This window comes from Muscardinus avellanarius, assembly GCF_963383645.1.
Source record: "Muscardinus avellanarius genome assembly, chromosome: 2".
NCBI classification, from domain to species: domain Eukaryota; kingdom Metazoa; phylum Chordata; class Mammalia; order Rodentia; family Gliridae; genus Muscardinus; species Muscardinus avellanarius.
The window spans coordinates 8899358-8919569 of NC_137787.1; the positions used below are offsets into that span (position 1 = coordinate 8899358).

At 41.0% G+C, this 20212-nt stretch overlaps 1 protein-coding gene across 2 annotated transcripts in view; it reads right to left on the reverse strand.

The window, feature by feature from the left end:
* PSMD1 (proteasome 26S subunit, non-ATPase 1) overlaps window positions 1-20212 on the reverse strand; it is a gene marked incomplete at both ends in the record, with an annotated part of 94576 nt that overhangs the window by 17293 nt on the left and 57071 nt on the right. For both annotated transcript variants that reach the window (XM_080690009.1, XM_080690008.1), the window contains 2 exons: window positions 6285-6387; window positions 12525-12641. In XM_080690009.1, coding sequence (XP_080546135.1) covers window positions 6285-6387; window positions 12525-12641 — 220 coding nt within the window. The remainder of the gene's footprint in view (window positions 1-6284; window positions 6388-12524; window positions 12642-20212) is intronic.

The window sequence follows — 20212 nt, forward strand, 5'->3', positions numbered from 1 at the left end:
CGAACCTGCGCGGATCCTCCCTCTGCCTCCCAAGCGCGGGGATGACAAACCTGTGCCACCACGCCCGGCTTATTGCTTCTATTGAAACAGAGTTTTGCTACCTTTCTGAGGCTGGCCTTGAACCTGCAATCCTCTTGTCTCATATTCTGGGATTACAGGCTTGTGCCACTGTACTCAACTGATCATTTTGTTTTTAAAAATAGATTTTAATCTGGATTTTGTTCAAAAATCTTGCAAATTTTGTTAGGTAGTCAAAAGAGATCGTTGTCAGACTTGACCTATGGGCTGCTGTGTTACAATCTAGATCTATAGTTGACAGTGTTGGTTCTGGGTCACAAAAGTCTGAGATGTAAATCTCTTAGTTATGTAACAGTCTACAGCAATGGGATCTGTCTATGCTTCCTGAGGACCCTCATTTGAATTCTGGTGCTGGATTTCTTCTGTCCCCATGCCACGTTTCTTAATCTCAGCACCAAACCAAAATGCTTTTTTTTCCTTGGTGGTACTGGGGTTCCTGGAAGCCCTTCTCCGGGCCACACTCCCAGACCTATTTTATATTTTTATTTGGAAACAGGGTATCCTAAGCTAGCGCACGCGGCTGGCTTCGAACCAGCGCGATCCTCCTGTCTCCGCCTCCCAAGCGCCGGGATGACAAGCGTGCGCCACCACGCCTGGCGTCCAAAATGCATTTTAATTTTTTTTTTTTTTGGTGGTACTGGGGGTGGAACCCAGGGGCTTTTTTTTTTTTTTTAACCTCCAGGTTATACTCCCAGACCTCAGACCTATTTTTTACTTTATTTGGAAACAGGGTCTCACTAAGTTACTACATTTTAATTTTTTTAAGAATCAAGTTTCCACAGTTTAAAATGGAGATCTTTGTAATATTATACTACAGAGAATTGATTTAAAAAGTTTATCTGGAGCTGGGCATGGTGCTGTATGCTTATAATCCCAGTACCTGGGAGGGTGAGGCAGGAGGATCTGAGTTCCCAGCCACTTCAGCTACTGAGTGAGTGAGGCCCTTTGCAACTTAGTGGGACACTATTTCCAAATAAAAAGAATAAAAAACAGGGCTGGGGGTGTAGCTTGGAGGTTGAATGCCCCTGGGTTCAATTCCCAGTAACACACACACACACACACACACACACACACACACACACACACACACACACACACAGAGTTCATCTGAGAAAAAAAGGTATATGTAAATCTTGCTTTTCTACAGTTATATACATTTGTTGTCTGCTTGTATTCTTCCTTACTCTTCCCCACATTAACTGAAAAAGATCCTAAGGAGTCTTTGTCTAGTGGAGAAGAGAGATAATTAGACTACTGATGCCGGGCGTGGTGGCGCACACTTGTCATCCCCGCGCTTGGGAGGCGAAGACAGGAGGATCGCGCAGGTTCGAAGACAGCCGCACTGGCTTAAGAGACCCTGTTTCCAAAAAAATATATAAAATAGGTCTGGGAGTGTAGCCCCGAGGCAGAAGGGCTTCCAGGAACCCCAGTACCACCACCACCAAAAAAAAAAAAAAAAAAAAGACTACTGAAGTAAGAAAGCAATGTACTATGATAAGCTATAAATTGGGTGCTAGTGAAAACACACAGCGAAGCCTGGTACCTCACCCAGGGTGGGGAATAAACAAAAGAGTGAAAGGTGGCCTAGACAATGTGCTATTTGATCAAAGTTGGTTTTTTTTTCTGTATTGGGGATTAAACCCAGGGTGCTCCACCGCCAAGCCATACCTAAGCCTTTTTTATTTTTTGTTTGAAACAGGGTCTCTAGGCTGCCGAGAGTCTCACTACATCACGGAGGCACTATCGTCAAACCTGTGATCCTCCCATCTGCCTTTGGCTTGTCTCCCTCAAAAGACCAAATCATTTCCCAGCACCACAAAATAATTAAAAAGAAAAAGAAAAATGGGGTTTAAGCAAGTTCTCATAAACCAGCTTTAGCTGGGTATGGGGACTCATGGCAGTAATCCCAGTACTTTAAAGGCTGAGACAGGAGGATCACAGGTTTGAGGCCAGACTGTTTCAAAACTTAAAATAAAACAGGAAGCCAGATGTGGTGGTGTACGCTTGTAATCCCAGCATTCGGGAGGCTGAGACCTGATGATTGTGGTTCACAGACAGCCTCAGCTACTTAGTGAGGCCCTCTGCAACTCAGTGAGACCCGGTTTCAAAATAAAGAATTAAAAAAAAAAAAAATAGGGCAGGGGGTGTAGCCTGGAGGTTGAATGTCCCTGGGTTCCATCCCCAGACCTGCCCTCCAAATAAAAAACATAGGGCTGGGGGTGCAGTTCAAAGATAGGATACCCCTGGGTTCAATGCTCAGCAGCATCAGCACCACCATAACACCCCTGCCCCCCAAAAACAAACAAATCCAACTTCCTGCTGTCCTCTTCAGATTTTCTCTGCCACCACCACTGACATCACGGACGAGTCAGATCAGGACTTCCCACTTTCTCATGCAGTTGGAATACATTTTTATAGAAAGGTTACATGCTGAATAAGGACAAGAGAATTATTTTATGCACTAAATACACAAAACACCCAAAGCAAAAACCATTGTAAATGAAAGAGAAATTAAAAGAAGCATCAAAACCTTATTAGTGTATGACATAGCAGAGAGGGGGCTGAAAGAGAAAGACAGAGAAATGATTCCTAATAATGATGGCAGAATAATACAGTGGGAACACAATTTGCCTCCCTGATTCTTAACAAATAACCTGAACATGGGGGAAAAACTAGTTCTGAATGAGTAAAAGGTTATAGTCGAAAAACGTACATTTTGCCAGCTGTGTTGGCTGGCGCACGTTTGTAATCCCAGTACTTGGGAGACTGAGACAGGAGGATCACAGATTTGAGGCCAGCCTCATCTACTTAGTGAGGCTCTCTGCCCTTTAGTAAGACTCTGTTTCAATATAAAGAATAAAAAATAGTGCTCAAGGTGTAGATTGCCCCTAGGTTCGATCCCCAGTACCACAAAACAAACAACCCCCCAAAACAGTGCAGCTAAAAGAAAAAAAGTTACAAAGCAAGAAAATGTGACTCCTAAATCCTATTTTAAAAACTTAGTACCACGCCGGGCATGGTGGTGCAGGCTTGTAATCCCCGCACTTGGGAGGCAGAGACAGGAGGATCACGCAGATTCGAAGCCAGTCTCATTGGCTTAAGAGACCGTGTTTCCAAATAAAAATAGGTCTGGGAATGTAGCCAGAGATAGAAGGGTTTCCAGGAACCCCAGTACCACCAAAAAAGAAAAAAAAAAAAAAAAAAAAAAAAGCCGGCGTGGTGGCGCTCGCTTGTAATCCCAGCATTTGGGAGGCGGAGACAGGAGGATCGTGGTTCGCGAACAGGCTGGGCTACTTAGTGAGGTCTTCTGTGACTCAGTGAGACCCGGTTTCAAAATAAATAATAAAAAATAGGGCTGGGGTGTAACTCAGAGGTAGAATGCCCCTGGGTTCCACCCCTAGTACTAAAAACAAGCAAACAAACAAACAAACCAAAAAAAAAACTTTGGTACCAGACAGGTGTGGCACACACTTGTAATATAAGTACTCTGGAGACTTGCAGGTTTGAGGACAGCCTCAGCAATGCAATAACTCTTAGTAACCTAGTGACACACTGCTAAAACACACACACACACACACACACACACACACACACACACACACACACACACGGGTGGGGGGTGTAGCTTGGAGGTAGAATGCCTGTAGGTTCAATCCCTGGTACCACAAAAACAAAAAACAAAACAAAACTGTGTATCAAGCTGGACATGATGGCACAGGTCTGTAATCCCAGTACTTGGGAGGTCAAGACAAGGATCATGAGTTCAAGGCCAGCCTCAGGAATTTGGTGAGACTCAGACAGATTTGTTTCCAAATAAAATAAAATAGGTCTGGGGCGTAACTGAGAGCTATAGAAGGTCCCTGGGTTCAACCCCAAGCACACAAAACAAAATAAAACAGTGAAATTTAGTGGAAATTAGGGATATTAGCTAATAATAATGTAACAATATTGATTCATCAATTGTAGCAAAAGTACGAAGCTAATACAAATGTTAATAGTAGAAGGAATTGGATGGGGTAAGGCAACATATCGGAATCTGGACTTTTTGCTCATTTATTTTCTGTAAATCTAAAATTTAAAAAATTTAAATTACGGCCGGGAGTGGTGGCGCACGCCTGTAATCCCAGTACGTGGGGGGCTGAAACAGGAGGATCATGGTTCGAAGCCAGCCTCAGCTACTTAGTGAGGCCCTTTGCAATTCAGTGAAAATAAAGAATATGAAATAGGACTGAGGGAGTAGCTCGGAGATAGAATTTCCCTGGGTTTCATCCCCAGTACCACCAAAAAAAAAAAAAAATTTTTTAAATTTAAATTACTGATAAAACCCAAAGAATTATGTGTTGAGAGATGGCATAAATAACTCAAAATAAAAAGAAATAATAAAGATGGTGATAAGTAACAAATTTATTCAATTATGAAATTAAGACCACACAAATATGAGGATTCTGAGGACAGGATAAAAATCACCAGCCATGACAATGTAAACATAATAAAATACTATGGTAGTAATAAATGAGACAGTAAAAAATGAGAAAGAAAAAACTATGTTTTTACATGGGAGAGAATAAATACTATGTAAACTTGAAAAGGCTTATTTTATCTGAAATATCTACAGAATATTTTCCTTACCTACATACAACTGCAAGGAAATGTTTTAAAATTAAAAACAGAGCTGGGTATGGTGGAGCAAACTTGTAATCCCAATACTTGGAAGCCTGAGTCAGGAGGATTGAAGGTTCAAGAACCTTCTCTCTTCACCTTAGTGAGATTGTTTTGAAATTAAAATAAAATAGAGCTGGGGGTGTAGCTTGGAGGTAGAATGCCCCTGACGTCAATCCCCAGTACCAAACCTAAACCAAAACTAAACCAAACAACAAAAAATAGAAGGAAATAAGTTCACTTAAACACTAAGAGTTTAAACAGAAAACTCAGTTTCTTTTGAAATTTAAAAAATACAACCACTCGACAAGTAGATTAAGAGAAGAATATTTGCTTCAGTCACAGAAGAAAAAAGCACCAAAGTCCAAAAAAAGCATCAAAGCGGAGTTGCTCTAAAATCCTTGAGATGCAACTCTTTACCTTTCAAATTAGAAAAAAATTTTAAATGTCACCACTAGTAAAATTAGGAAACATACCAAATAAATTCCAAGACCAAGGTACTAAAGCACACTGGCTATTTTTTTTTTGGTGGTACTGGGGGTGGAACCCAGAAGCTTTCTACGTTCGGGCTATACTCCCAGACCTTTTATATATTTTATTTGGAAACAGGGTCTCACTAAGTTGCTGAGAGCCTAAGTAGCTGAGGCTGGCTTCGAACCTGTGCGATCCTCCTGTCTCAGCCTCCCAAGCGGGGGGATTACAAGTGTACGCCACCACGCCCGGCTTGCACACTGGCTTTTGAAATAAGCTAGAATGTCAGTGTATTTTTAGAGTGCAAAATGGTACTTTTATAGTTAAAGGTGCAGAGTGAATTCTGGAGCCAGATGATACAATGTACTATGTGTTTATTGTATTGTAGGAGTGATTGTGACTGTTTAATTTGTCTAAAACAATCTTTTCCTCAAATATATTTTGATGTCAATGTGTTTAAAACATATCAGGAGGCTGGCGCGGTGCACACGCTCATACTCTCAGTACTTGAGAGGCCGAGACAAAACAAAAGGATCGCAGTTTGCGGCCAGCCTCAGCAACTTGTGAGGCCCTCTGCAACTTGGAGACCCTGTTTCAAAACAAAGAATAAAACAGGGCTCGGGGTATAGCTTGGAAATAGAACTAGGGTTTCATCCCTCATAACACACACACACACACACACACACACACACACACACACACACACACACACTCAGGAAAATGAGAGAAAAGCCAGCTAATGCTATGGGCACTTTTATAAGTCACAGGCATTGTTCTGGTTGCTTTTCCTGCATTTTTAACCCTCCCAACACTATGAGGTACATTTTACAAGATAGGAAAGCAGGAGCAGACAGGCAAAAATAACTTCTCAAACTTATACAGTTACTGCGTGAAGGGACTAAGATTCAGACGCTAATCGTCTGCATTCTCACTGATGCTGTTACAGGCTCCAAATTTTCTCCAGGATCAACTTGCACCAGACCTAATACTATGTCAGAGTTAGAACATTAGGTCAGTTACTTCATTAGATTTGGCTGAGGTAAACAGATCACAAATCTGGACGACTTCATATTTACCTGCATCCAGTATGCCTTGGGCCAGAATAGCGCCAAACTTGGCCATGACATCATCATGTTTATCGTTGATGACTTTGGAATAAAGCTGTCTGAACTGATTCACCTGAAGAAGTAAGAAAAAGAATTATAGTCTAATTCTATACATTTAATGTGCCATTTTAGAGTAATCAATAAATTGCAGAAATGGTGGAGTTCTAAATGTTACAACATTCAAGAAGAGAGAAAGATGGAGCAGACATGAAGGCAGAACGGCTCCCTGCTTGAAGCACAGGCAGCCACGCGTTTCTGTGTGGGAACACCAGTCCTCACTCCACGGGGAGCGACTGGGGCTCAGGGGATGCCGAAGGCAGCTTCTCTCTGCACCAGGGTGCAGGCCTGAGCGTCCACGCCTACACCAGGCTGTCGCTGCGCTGTGAATGATAGCTGTGCTCTTTATCATCACCACGAACATTCCACCTCAAAGTACACGACCCTTCACCAGGGCTGTCACCGAGACCAAGTCAGGGAAACATATTCACATTTACAGTAAAGATTTTGATTATGTGCACACATTCATTTTTTGAGGACTTGTCAGAATCAGCTCTCTTATCAAAAGAAACATACAAAATAGAAAATGTGATTCACTAGGGTGAGAACACTGGTAATATCTGTTTGCTTTTTTATTCTTTTCGGCACTTTCTGAAATATGTGCTATTTTTATGATTGAAGAGAATATTTATAAAACATAATTCTTTTTCTTAAATTTCATACTAGGAGCCGGGCATGATGGCACAGGCTTGTAATCCCAGCATTCGGGAGGCTGAAACAGGAGGATTATGGTTCGCAGACAGCTTCAGGTACCTGAGGCCCTTCGCAACTCAGTGAGACCCTGTATCAAAATAAAGAATAAAAAATAGGGCTGGGATTGTAGCTTGGAGACTCCAGAATGCCCCTGGGTTCAATCCCCAGTAAAACACACACACACACACACACACACACACACACACACACACACACACACACGTAAGTAAACAAATAAAATAAAATCATACTGGGGATTAAACCCAGGGACATTGTGTCTCCTAGCTACAACTCCAGTGGTTTCAATTTTTTATTTTGAAACAGGGTCTCACTAAGTTGTTAGGAGTCACTAGGTTGTTGAGGGTGGCAATTCTTTAGCCTCCCAAGTACTTGGATTACAGATGCCTGCCACTGTGTCTGGCAATATATATATATATATATTTTTTTTTTTTGGTAGCACTAGGATTGAACCCAGGGACATTATACCACCAAGCGACACTACGCTTCCAGCCCTATTTTTAATTCTTTATTTTGAAATAGGGTCTTACTAAGTTGTGGAGGCCTCACTAAGCACGTGAGGGTATCTTCGAACCTCAGATTCTTCTGCCTCAGCCTCCCAAAAGTACTGGGATTACAAGCATAAACCATCATGCCTGGCTAAAATACATTCTTTATAAATAAAGTAAGTGATGTCTTTAAATCTGCTTGGGTGGTAGCAAGGAAGCTACTTTTTGCGTCTTCCTTGTCTTACACTTGTTTTCCTAACAGTGCTTTTCAAGTGGTGAACATTCAGGAAGAGAGCTACTTGTTAAGAAGCCCACGACCAGGTAGCTTTCCGTATCGTCAAAAGCAGAAAGTACCAAATTTGAGTTTCCTACCATAATGACTTTATTTGCATTACCCATTCTTTCAAAACCTCACCCCGCTCATTTGTCTTCAGAGGCCACACAGTGGCAGTGGCAGGAAGCGGAATCGGCCAACCTGAGCTGGTGAGTCTCTACGTGGGTAAGTTACCAGCTCTTCTAAGTCTAATCTCTTTACCTGGGTGGGAATCACAGCATCTACTCTACCTTGCTGTTGTAAAGATCATTTGAGTAATGTATATGTCGTGTGATAAATAAGGCACTTCACAGATCAGTAAGCGTATCTATCCTATCATACAGTGGCAGAATATTACTAGTCCTTTTTTCTTTTTGGCGGTATTAGGAATTGAACCCAGGCCTACTTCATGCTAGGCAAGGGCTTTACCACTGAGCTACACAAATCACTTGCTCTTTTTATTTAAAGTCTTGCTAAGTTGCTCAGGCTGGTCTCAATTGAGGCCTTTAGCCCTAGATTCCCAAGTAGCTGGGGTTACAGGCCAGAACCATCACGTCCAGCCAGTAGTCCTTCTTGACTAACTTCTTCCCTTCCTTGGTACTGGGCATTGAACTCAGGGATATTTTACCTCTGAGCAACACCCTAGCCCTATGCTTTTTTCTGTTTTTGGTGGTACTGGGGTTCCTGGAAACCCTTCTACTTCCAAGCTACACTCCCAGACCTACTTTTTAATATTTTTATTTGGAAACACGGTCTCCTAAGCCAGCGTGGCTGGCTTCGAACCTGCGCGATCCTCCTGTCTCCGCCTCCCAAGCGCGGGGATTACAAGCGTGTGCCACCACGCCTGGCATATCCCTATGCTTTTTTTTTTTTTAAAAACAGGATCTCACTAAGTTGCTGAGGACCCCTCTAAGTTGCTAAGGCTAGTGAGCTGCGATCCTTCTGTCTCAGCTTCCCAACAAGTGGGGTCACAGGAAGGCACTATCATGCCCAGCTCCTTACTTTAACTATAAAACATAGCATGACAAAATCACCACTACATTTGTTTCTAGTTTAAAAGTCCTAAGCTTTGATATGTTTACTGATGGTTTAACAGGGCAAATTCCTTTGATTCTGAACTTCTTTTAGATGAACACTTACATTACCTTATATAGGATGGAAATTTTATGTGCTAAAGGTTTAAGAAATAGTTCATGAACTTATAAAAAGAAACACTGGAAAAAGCACTGTATGTATATTACAGAGAATAATTTAAAATAAAATTCTACCCCAAACAATAAGAAAACATTCAGCAAAACTGAAAAAATGAATTTTTAAATAGCTAATGCAAACATAAAATAGGCTTAGCCAATCAATATTAAATAGAATACTTCAGAAAGCTAGTTTCTGTTGATCATTTGCCCTTATATACCCTAATTTTCATTATTATAATTCTAAGTTAATTATTATAGTAGATTAGGACAGTGCCTTACATTTGGAAGGCATTTAGTACTTACCTGTCTCCTTCCTCTATTTTATAGGTGTGAGACGAACATAAGACAGGTGAAACAACTGGCCTGTTGGCCAGCACCACCAGCTGCAGTCAGGATGAAGACCATGACGTTCTAACTCGATTTCATTAAGAATAGTATGCCCCACAAAACCCCACCACGAATATGTAGAAGAAAATATTAAATTCTCATTTTATGTTAACTCCACAGAGAAGGCAATGAAAATCTATGCTACTCTGATTCATGCGTGCCAACAACTATGTATAAATATCTAAAATCCATCTTCTCTTAAATTATACATTTTTAATACTCTTCATTTACAGCTGGAGGGGGATCCACTCTTAAGTGTTAAGAAAAAGGGTATAAAGTTCCTTGGGTCATTTTTTCTTCCTTTAAGCTACACCCCCATCCCTATTTTTATCCTTTATTTTCAAACAGAGCCTCACTAAGTTGAGAAGAACCTTACTATGTATCTGAGACTGGCCGTGAACCTGCAAATCCTCCTGTCTCAGCCTCCCAGGTACTGGGATTACAGGCATGTGCAACCATACCCAGGCCAAGGATCTATTCTTACACTGTAATTTTATTTATTTTTTATTTTTTTATTTTTGGTGGTTCTGGGGGTGGAACCCAGAGGCTTTCTACCTCTGGGCTATACCCCCAGACCTATTTTATATTTTATTTGGAAACAGGGTCTCACTAAATTGCTGAGAGCCTCACTAAGTAGCTGAAATTGGCTTTGAACCTGTGCGATCCTCCTGTCTCCGCCTCCCAAGCGCAGGGATTACAAGCGTGCGCCACCACACCCGACTAACATTGTAATTTTAAGTCTGACTTTACCTATGATCCTTAATGTGTACATGTTCAAATAACTGCTAAAGGTAGACTTTGCTTAATAAGAAAAACAAAGATGGATAAGTATTTCACTTAAATGTGAACCTCTAAGAACTTTTTACACTAGATTTGTGATAAGCTAGGGGTGTGTGCATGCTCCTAGGTCTATGCTTGTGAGTGTGAGTGAAAACTGACAGGTTCAAAGCAAAGATGTGCAAGCATTACTTCAACTAAGCCACAATGTGCAGAGATAAATGTTGGGGATGTAACACTTATTAATGGTTACAAAAAACATTTCCTTTGGAAATTTCCATTGTGAATCTCACAAAATAAGAAATTTCTCCTTTGGATTCCTTTGATGAGGAGTTAAAATTTTTGCTGAAACTTCTGACCTTTGTTTTTTGAGCTGTTTCTACTTAATTTTGAAACAGGGTCTCCTTAGGCTGATGAGTCTCACTACTTGCCCAGGCTGTCCTCAAACCTACAACCCTCCTGTTTCAGCCTCCAAGTATCAGGATTAAGAGCATGCGCCTCCACGCCTGGCTTCCACTCATTTTAAATGTGAAATTTCTTCAGGGTTGAATTCTTTTTCAAACCATGCATCCTATCCTACCTTACCCCAAAAGGACTCTGCCACTGTTGGTGTCAAGTTTATAATTGCAAAAATCAAAGAACTCCCACAACATGGATGGGAAAATGTGAAACATTTGTCTCTTCAATACAAGTAACAAAATACATGAGATCAAAGAGAAGACGTAGCTACATGTTCACGGCCTACACTTGCTTCTTAATGACACTACTCAAATGGACAACTCCCTAGAGCTCAAAAGAAGATCAAACACAGAAATAAAAGCTACTCATATGATAGCTGCATTTTAATTTTTTTTTTTTTTTTTTTTTTTTTTTTGTGGTACTGGGGGTGGAACCCAGGGGCTTTCTATCTCCGGGCTATACTCCCAGACGTATTTTATATTTTATCTGGAAACAGGGTCTCACTAAATTGCTGAGCGCCTCACTAAGTAGCTGAGGCTGGTTTTGAACCCATGCGATCCTCCTGTCTCAGCTTCCCAAGCACAGGGTTTACAAGCGTGCGCCACGCCTAGCATAACAGCTGCTATATTTAAATAGAAAAAAAATGCTGGGCGTGGTGGTGCACACTTGCAATCCCTGCGCTTGGGAGGCGTGCGCTGGTTCAAAGCCAGCCTCACTGGCTTAAGAGACCCTGTTTCAAAAAAAAAAAGTACAAAATAGGCCTGGGAGTGTAGCCCAGGGGTAGAGGGTTTCCAGGAACCCCAGCACCACCACAAAAAAAGGAAAAAAAAGAGGAAAAAAGTAAAGTGCATTAAGCAGTACATTCTAAACATGAGAAGGTTCTGTCTGTTGAATAATATAATTTTTGGAAGTCTTGAAAATGATTTTGAGAAAAACACTGAATAAATCAAACAAAAATCATAGCAACTGCTTACAAGCCAGGCGTGGTTGTGCACACTTGTAATCCCAGCATTCGGGAGGCTGAGACCGGAGGATCGCGGTTCGCGGACAGCCTCAGCTACTTAGTGAGGCCCTCTGCAACTCAGTGAGACCCTGTTTCAAAAATAAAGCATAAAAAATTGGGCAGGGGGTGTAGCTTGGAGGTCAAATGCCTCTGGGTTCCATCCCGAAACCCGCAAAAAAAAAAAAAAAAAAAAAAAAAAAACCAAAAAAAAAAAAAAAAAAACTGCTTACAATCTGCAATTTTAAAGCTCTGTAAATAGAAGGAATAACTAATAAGCTCTGGAAAATTTCCTCTTTTCCATCTCCCCAAATTTACTCCACTGAAAATGAGTGTTTTTTTTTGTTTGTTTTGTTTTTTTTTGTGGTACTGGGGGTGGAACCCAGGGCTTTCTACCTCCGGGCTATACTCCCAGACCTATTTTATACTTTATTTGGAAACAGGGTGTCACTAAGTTGCTGAGAGCCTCACTAAGTAGCTGAGGCTGGCTTCGAACCTGTGCGATCCTCCCGTCTCAGCCTCCCAAGCGCGGGGATTACAAGCGTGCGCCACCACGCCCGGCCAATGAGTGTGTTTTAAAGTCTGTTTGATGAAGCAAAAGACAGAATGCTAATAATGCTAATTTTTTCTGTTATAAACATAAGACGTCTTCTTCTGTGATCCTGGGGATTACACCCAGGCAGAGTACTACATAAAGGTCTCCCATTCTCTTGCTCCTAAAACTGCTTCTTGACACACCAGTGTCACCATATTCAAAATGACAACGTTCTTAGAAGGTGAGTTCCTAAAGCAAAGGCCGAGGCGCGCTGTGAGAATCGCCCTCACCTTTGGACACGTGATCTCCGTCTGCTGGATCATGATGAGCGCGGAAGCTATGAGAGCCCCTTGCCTCACGTAGTTCACGGGGTCATTTGTCATGGGTTCCAGCAAATTAATTGCTTCCTAAAGACATGAAAAACAACAATTTTAAATAAAGTTGATATGACTGGGTTTCCAAATGAGTGATTATTACTCTAGGTCAGTACTTTCATCCAAAGGGCAGTAACAAGTTAATCTAAGATCATAGAAGAGTTGAAGCCGGGCGTGGCGGTGCACGCTTGGAGTCCCAGCATTCGGGAGGCTGAGACAGGAGGATTGCAGTTCAAGAATGGCCTCAGCTACTACTTAGTGAGGCCCTTTGCAACTCAGTGAGACCCTGTTTCAAAATAAAGAATAAAAAGTAGGGCTGGGTGTGTATCTCGGAGGTAGAATGCCCTGAGTTCCACCCCAAGTACTGCAAAAAAAACCCAAACCAAAACAAAACAAAAAAACCAGTGAACACAATAGTTCAAAACTGAGTATGTTATGTTTAAGTTTAATATAATAGATGGTAAGTAAAAGAAAGCTTTAGAACCTGATAAAAGAGATCACAAATAAATCATGAGAAATATCATTTGAAAAAAAAACTGGATTAACATTTGTTAAGTACCTTTCTACCTCCTGGCTACAACCCTACTCTGATTTATTATTATTTGCAACACTGGGGATGGAACCCAGGGACATTCTAACTCCAAGCTACACCCTCAGCCCTATTTTTTACTCTTTATTTTGAAACAGGTCTCACTGAGTTGTAAAGGGCCTCACTAAGTAGCTGAGGCTGTCTGCAAACCGCGATCCTCCTGTATCAGCCTCCCAAATGCTGGGATTACAAGCATGCGCCACCATGCCCAGCGTATTCTTTATTTTGAAACAGGGTCTCACTTAAGTTGCGAAAGCTGTCCTGGAACCTGTGATCCTCCTGTCTCAGTCCCCAAGTACTGGAGTTACAAGTGTGAGCCACCATGCCTGGCTAAGTACCTTTTATTTTTCAGGCTTGTTATTTGGTATTTTACTTAATTTATGTCATACCATGTAATCCAATTAATCCTAAAACAACAATAACAACAACACACAAAATAATCATTAGAAATAAAGAAAGTGAGAGGCTAAAAGGTTAAGTAACTTGCTAAAAGGCAAAGTAGCAAACCCAATCTAGCATGAAAACCTTTATTATATATTTAATCTGCTTCAAACACGAGTGTAAAATAATAGTTCAGATGATTTTTTTTTTTTTTTTTGCGGTTCTGGGGATGTAACGCAGGAGCATTCCATTCTATCTCCAGCCCTATTTTTTTTTATTCTTTATTTTGATTTTTAAACAGGGTCTCACTGAGTTGCAGAGGACCTCACTAAGGAGCTGAGGCTGTCCGTGAACCGCAATCCTTCTGTCTCAGCCTCCCAAATGCTGGGATTACAAGTGTGCGCCACCACGCCCAGCTGATTTTGCAATCTTACCTATTTTTTTGTTGGGGTACTATGAATTTAAACCCAGAGGCATTCCACCCTTGAGCTACACCATCAACAGATTTTATTTCTTATTTGGAAACAGTCTCGCTAGGTTAATAAGAGTCTCACTACCTGCTCAGACTGTCCTTAAAACTGTAAACCTTCTGTCTCAACCTTCAGAGCACTGGGATGACAAGGCATGGCCACTATGCCTGGCAATTTTTTTTTTTTTTTTTGCGGGTTTGGGGATGGAACCCAGAGGCATGTGACTTCCAAGCTACATTCCCTACCCCATTTTTTATTCTTTTTTTATTTTGAAACAGGGTCTCACTAAGTTGAGGAGGGCCTCACTACGTAGCTGAGGCTGTCCGCGAACCGCGATCCTCTAGTCTCAGCCTCCCGAATGCTGGGATTACAAGTGTGTACCACCACGCCCGGCGGCAATAATCTAATTTTTAAAAATTAAATAAAAAGGAACAAAAATATAAACTAAATAATTGAAATAAAAATTTTACTTAGACTGGCAATGCAAAATAAATAAGCTAGAATGAATTTCATGGTCACACTTCATAGGACCTTGTGATGGGATTTTCCCAGTAACTACTGTTTACCAGTATTTCCCCAATAACACAGTTATTCTTCAGAATATGAAATTCTATGAAAAAAAGATTCTTGCCAGGCTTGTTGGAACACACCTGTAATCCTGGTACTTGGGAATATGAGACAGGAAGATCTCAGGTTTGAGGACAGACTCAGCAACAGAGTGAGATGCTGTCCAGAGACAAAAAATAAAGAAGGCTGGGGGTGTAGTTCAGAGGAGAATGCTCTGGATTTAATCCCTGGTACCGCAAAAAACCTCACAAAAGTCTTTGGTCAAGTAAGTGGTATCCTGTACATGAGCTCTCTGCAGATTCAAGATTTATACTTTATATCAAAGGCTCTAGGAATGTCCTATCAAAACCAGGGCCCTAAGACATGCTATAAAAAGGAAACAGCGTACTTTGTCTCAGCATTTGTCCGCTGTATTTTGCATTGCCATTCTAAGTAAAACCTTTTGTTTCTTATGTTAGATTTTTATCCCTTTTGGTTTAATTGTTAAAATCAGGCTATTGCCAGGCATAGTGGCAGCAACAATTCTTTTGCTCATCCGACTTCTATTCACAGCTTTCTATTTGGGAAGTGCCGCTTTCCATCCAATATCCTCTAAAGAGCCCGTAAGCAGGAATAAGTTTGTGGTCCTAGGGATTGAATCCAGGGGTGTTCTACCTCTGGGCTACTCTCCAACCCTTTTAATTTTTAATCTGAAACAAGGGCACTAGACTGATGACAGTCTCGCCAAGTTGGTGAGGCTGGCCTCACCTGTGAGCCTCCCATCTTGGCCTCCCAAGTGCTGGGATGATAGGCATGCGCCACCATGCCCTTGCAGGTGTCAGTTTCTTAAGAAATAAAAGTAACTAAATACTAAATCTCAATCATACATGAACTGATACCTAGATCACACGAATTATCTAGAAATAAAGCAGACTTGGCTAAAATGAGCAGTAAAAATGTTGTATTGAATTAATGTGTCAGAAGCAATGCTTCAAAGTACATTTGTTCCTGGAGATCATATTAAGTTTAGAATAATCTGGAAAGAAAAGAATATCTAATTTATATTTAACTTATGAGGGCGGACAAAAATGTCAACTAAAGACCTGAGGGGGAAAAATACTTAGTAAAATACCCAGCTATTTTTTTCCTTTGCTTGTAGAATGGATATGTCTTAGAAAAAATAAAGGCACACCGGGTGTAATTCCAGTACTTGGGAGGCTGAGACAGGCCCACAGGTTTGAGGGCAGACTCAGCAAGTAGCGAGACTCTCATCAATCTGATGATGAGACCCTGTTTCCAAATAAAAACAAAATAGGGCTCGGGGTGTAGCTTGGACATAGAATGCCCCTGGGTTCCATCCCCTACGCCCCTCCACACACGCCAAAAAGAAAAAGAAACTTTTTAATAAACTGCACCTTAGACAGTCAATGGCTTCTCTAAATAAACCGGAGGTATATTCTTTTTGGTCCTGGTAATTAAACCCAGGAATGCTCTACCTCTGAGCTATCCCTTTTTATTTTCCTTGAGACAGGGTCTCACTCAGTTGCTCAGACTGGCCTGGAATTAGCAATCCTCCAGCTTCAGCCTCCTGCATGATCGATCCTCTACTTCTGGGATTACAAGCACCCACCACTACCCCTAGCTAAAAGACACATTCTTTTAAATTTTGAAACAGGGTCTCACTAAGTTGTTGAGGCTGGTCACAAACTTGCAATCCTTCTGTTTTAGCCTCCCAGGTAATGGAATTACAGGCATGTGCCCCTGTGCCTGGTGATTCCTTTTTATGTAAGATACTTTTCCTCAAAAGAAATGAAAACTCTGCGTGTGTGTGCGCGCGCGCATGTGTGCGTGCGTGCGTGCGTGTGTGTGTGTGTGTGTGATGCTGGAGATTGAACCCAGGGCACTACCTTTGACTTATACCCCTATCCCCCCTACTTTATTTTTTTATTTGTAAACAGAGCCTCACTAAGTTGCTGAGGCTGGCTTTGAACCTGTGATCCTCCTGTCTCAGCCTCTGAAGTACTAGGATTACAGGAGTGTGTCACATTCCCAGTCAAAAACTTTTAGAAAAAAAATTTAGCCTGTCATAGTCATGGTGGCACATGTCTATAATTCCAGTACTTTAGAGGGCTGAGACATGAGGATCAGATTCTAGGCCAGTATGCAATAACTTAGTAAGACTCTGATTAAAAAAAAAAATAGGGCTGGGGTGTAGCTTACAGGTAGAATGCTTTTGGGTTCAATCCCAGTATCCCCCCACCATACACACAAAAATTCCGCAAGGGCAGAGACCACGTCCAACTTGTTACTGATGCATCCTTTATGTGTGTGTGTTCGCGCGCACATCTGCGTGCACACGCTGGGGTTTGAATCCCAGGGCGTTCTGCCTCTGAGCCACACTCCCCCACTCCTGGGCCCTTTGAAAGATTTTTTTTTCCAACCAAAATCTGAGACAGGGTCTTGTTAAGTTGCTGTCCCTGTCCTTGATAGAAACTGCATTCCTCTTTCTCCATCTCCCAAGTACAGGGATAACAGGAGTGTGATACCACACATGGCTACTGCTGTGTCCTTAAACAATCTTGCCACCCATCACTTATTCAACGAATATTTACTGAGGGCCGATTACGTGACAGGTGTGATATTAGGTTCTAGTGGTACACTTGTTCTCAGGGACCTTACGTCTCAGGGGACAGGACATAAACGATAGATAAACTTACCTCAATTTCATAAAGGCAATAATGGGAGAAACCCAAAGCCGATATATGGTTTGGGAAAAATCTGAAAGTATTCCTCTAAAATCAGGAATAAGACAAGGATGGCCACTATCACTATTCTTGTCAATATAGTAATTGAGATGTTAGCCACCGCAATTAGGCAAGAAAAGGAAATTAAAGGGATACAACTAGAGAAACAAGAAGTGAAATTATCTGTTGGCAGATGACATGATCCTTTACTTAGAAGCCCCCAAAACACTCAACCAGAAAACTTCTGGAGGTGATATACAAATTCAGCAAATTTTCTATATACCAATAATGAACCCATTGAAAAAGAAATCTAAAACGTAATTTAAGTCACAATAACCTAAAGAAAATTCTTGGGAATAAATCTAACCAAAGAGGTAACAGACCTCTACAATAAAAATTATAGAAACTGGCTGGGCATGGTGATGCACGCTTGTAATCCCAGCATCTGGGAGGTGGAGACCAGAGGATTGTGGTTCGTGGACAGCCTCAGCTACTTAGCGAGGCCCTTCGCAACTCAGTAAGACCCTGTTTCAAAAAATAAAAAGACTAAAAATTATAGCTGGGGGTGTAGCTTGGAAGTGGAATGCCCCTGGGTTTCATCCTCAGTACCCCCCCCCAATTTGAAACTGAAGACCTTAGAAAATGGAAAGACCCCAAGTTCTTGAAGGTTTATAAATATTGTCAAAATGGTTATACTACCAAATACAGTTTAGAAAAACAATACAATTCCTATCAAAATATCAATATCATCCTTTGCAGATCTAGAAAAAATAATTATAAAATTAACATGGAAGAACAAAAGACTCGGAATAGCCAAAGCGATTCTGAGCAATTAGAACCATTCAGGAGGCATCGCAATACCTGATTTCAAATTATACTACAGAGTTACAGTAACAAAAACAGCATGGTACTAGCATAAAACTAGTCTCAAAGGCCAGTGGAAGAGAAGATATAGAAAAGAATTTATACATTTATAGCCAGCTGCTTTTTATCAAGATGCCAAAAATGTGCATTTTAGAAAAGATAGCATTTTCAATAAATGGTGTTGGTAAGCTGGATATCTAATATGTAAAAGAATGAAACTAGATCACTATCTCTTACCATGCACAATTCAGCAATGTTTGAAATTAGACCAGAAGCTTTGTAAATACTAGGAAAAAAAAAAAAAACAGAACCATCTCTCCAACATATAGGCAGACTTCTTCAAAAATAATATTAAAGTTCAGGGAATAAAACCAAGAATCAATAAATAGGATTATATCAAATTAAAAAGCTTCTGTACAGCAAAGGAAACAATAAAGAGCATGAAGAGAGAACATACAGAATGGGAGAAAATCTTTTCTCTCCTAGCTACTGACAGAATATCTAAAATATACAAAGAAGTAAAAAAAACTTAACACCAAAAATCCAAATCACTCAAATTAAAACTACACTGAGATCCCCTCTAATCCCTAGTTAGCTTGGTAACCATGGTGTGTGTGTGTGTGTGTGTGTGTGTGTGTGTGTGTGTGTGTGTGTTTACTGGGAATTAAACTCAGGGGCTTTCAATCTCTGAACTAGACCCCAGCCCTATTTTATTTTTTATTCTGAAACAGGGTCCAAGTTGCTGGAGTTCACTAAATTGCTCAGGCTGGCTGTGAACCTGTGATCCTCCTGTCTCAGTTTCCCAACTACTGGGATTACAGGCATGCAACACCATGCCTGTCTTGGGCAATCATTATAAATACAATAATGATTGCACGAATGTGGAAATAAAGAAATGATTATACATTGTTAGTGGGATTGCTAATTAATACAATCATTATGGAAATCAGTATAGCAGCTCCTCAAAAGACTAGGAGCAACCACCGTATGACCCGGCTACACCATTCCTTAGAATCTCGCCAAACGAATTAAAGTTAGAATATTACTACAGTTATACATGCATACTCATGTCTATAGCAGCACAATTCACAACAGCCAACCAGGTGCCCATCAAGAGATGAATGGATAAGGTAAATACATACCGTAGTTTACTCAGTCAAGAGGAACAAAACTATGTCATTTGCAGGAAAACAGATGTAGCTAGAGAACACGATGCTAATGAAGCTGGGCGTGGTGCTGCACGCTTTTTTTTGAGACAGGGTCTCAGTGAGTTGCAAAGGGCCTCACTAGTAGCTGAGGCTGTCCATGAACCGTGATCCTCCTGTCAGCCTCCCAAATGCTGGGATTACAAGTGTGCACTAGCACACCTGGCTTCAACTATGTTGTTTTGAGTTTGAAATATAGATGATAAATAAAAGTTACTCCTTTCTCTGCTGTACAGACCCTAGAAGCACATCCATGTATATTCTGTCTCTGTCTCACACAAACACACACACACAATTTAAGGTAGCCAAGGCATGTGCATGTGTGCTGAGAGGCAAAGGGTGATAATCCTATCAATGCTGTGAATCTGGCTACCTATCCAACCGGGTGGGAGGGTGGGGAGAGGCTGGTCAATGAGTATGCAGGTTAAGTAGTTCTGGTGTGCCATTATATAGTAGGGTGACAACTGACAACAATCATATGGTACATATTTCAAAAAGTCAGGACCTTGAATATGCCAGGCAAATGTTCTGATAGTGACCTACACCTTCCAGCTTTAGAAGCAAGGGTTCTGAATGCTTTCATCAGAAAAAAATGATAAATGTTCGAGGAGATAGGCATGTCTAACCTGATATAAACATTATACAATGTATAAATGTACCAAAACATCAGAAGGTACTTCATTAATAAGTATAGTTTTTACAAATTGGTTAATAAAGAAAAACAAAAACAATCCACACTTGAAATGTTCTAAGAAATAATCTGACAACATGAAATAAGAATCTGACTTCTAGGAATCTATTCTAA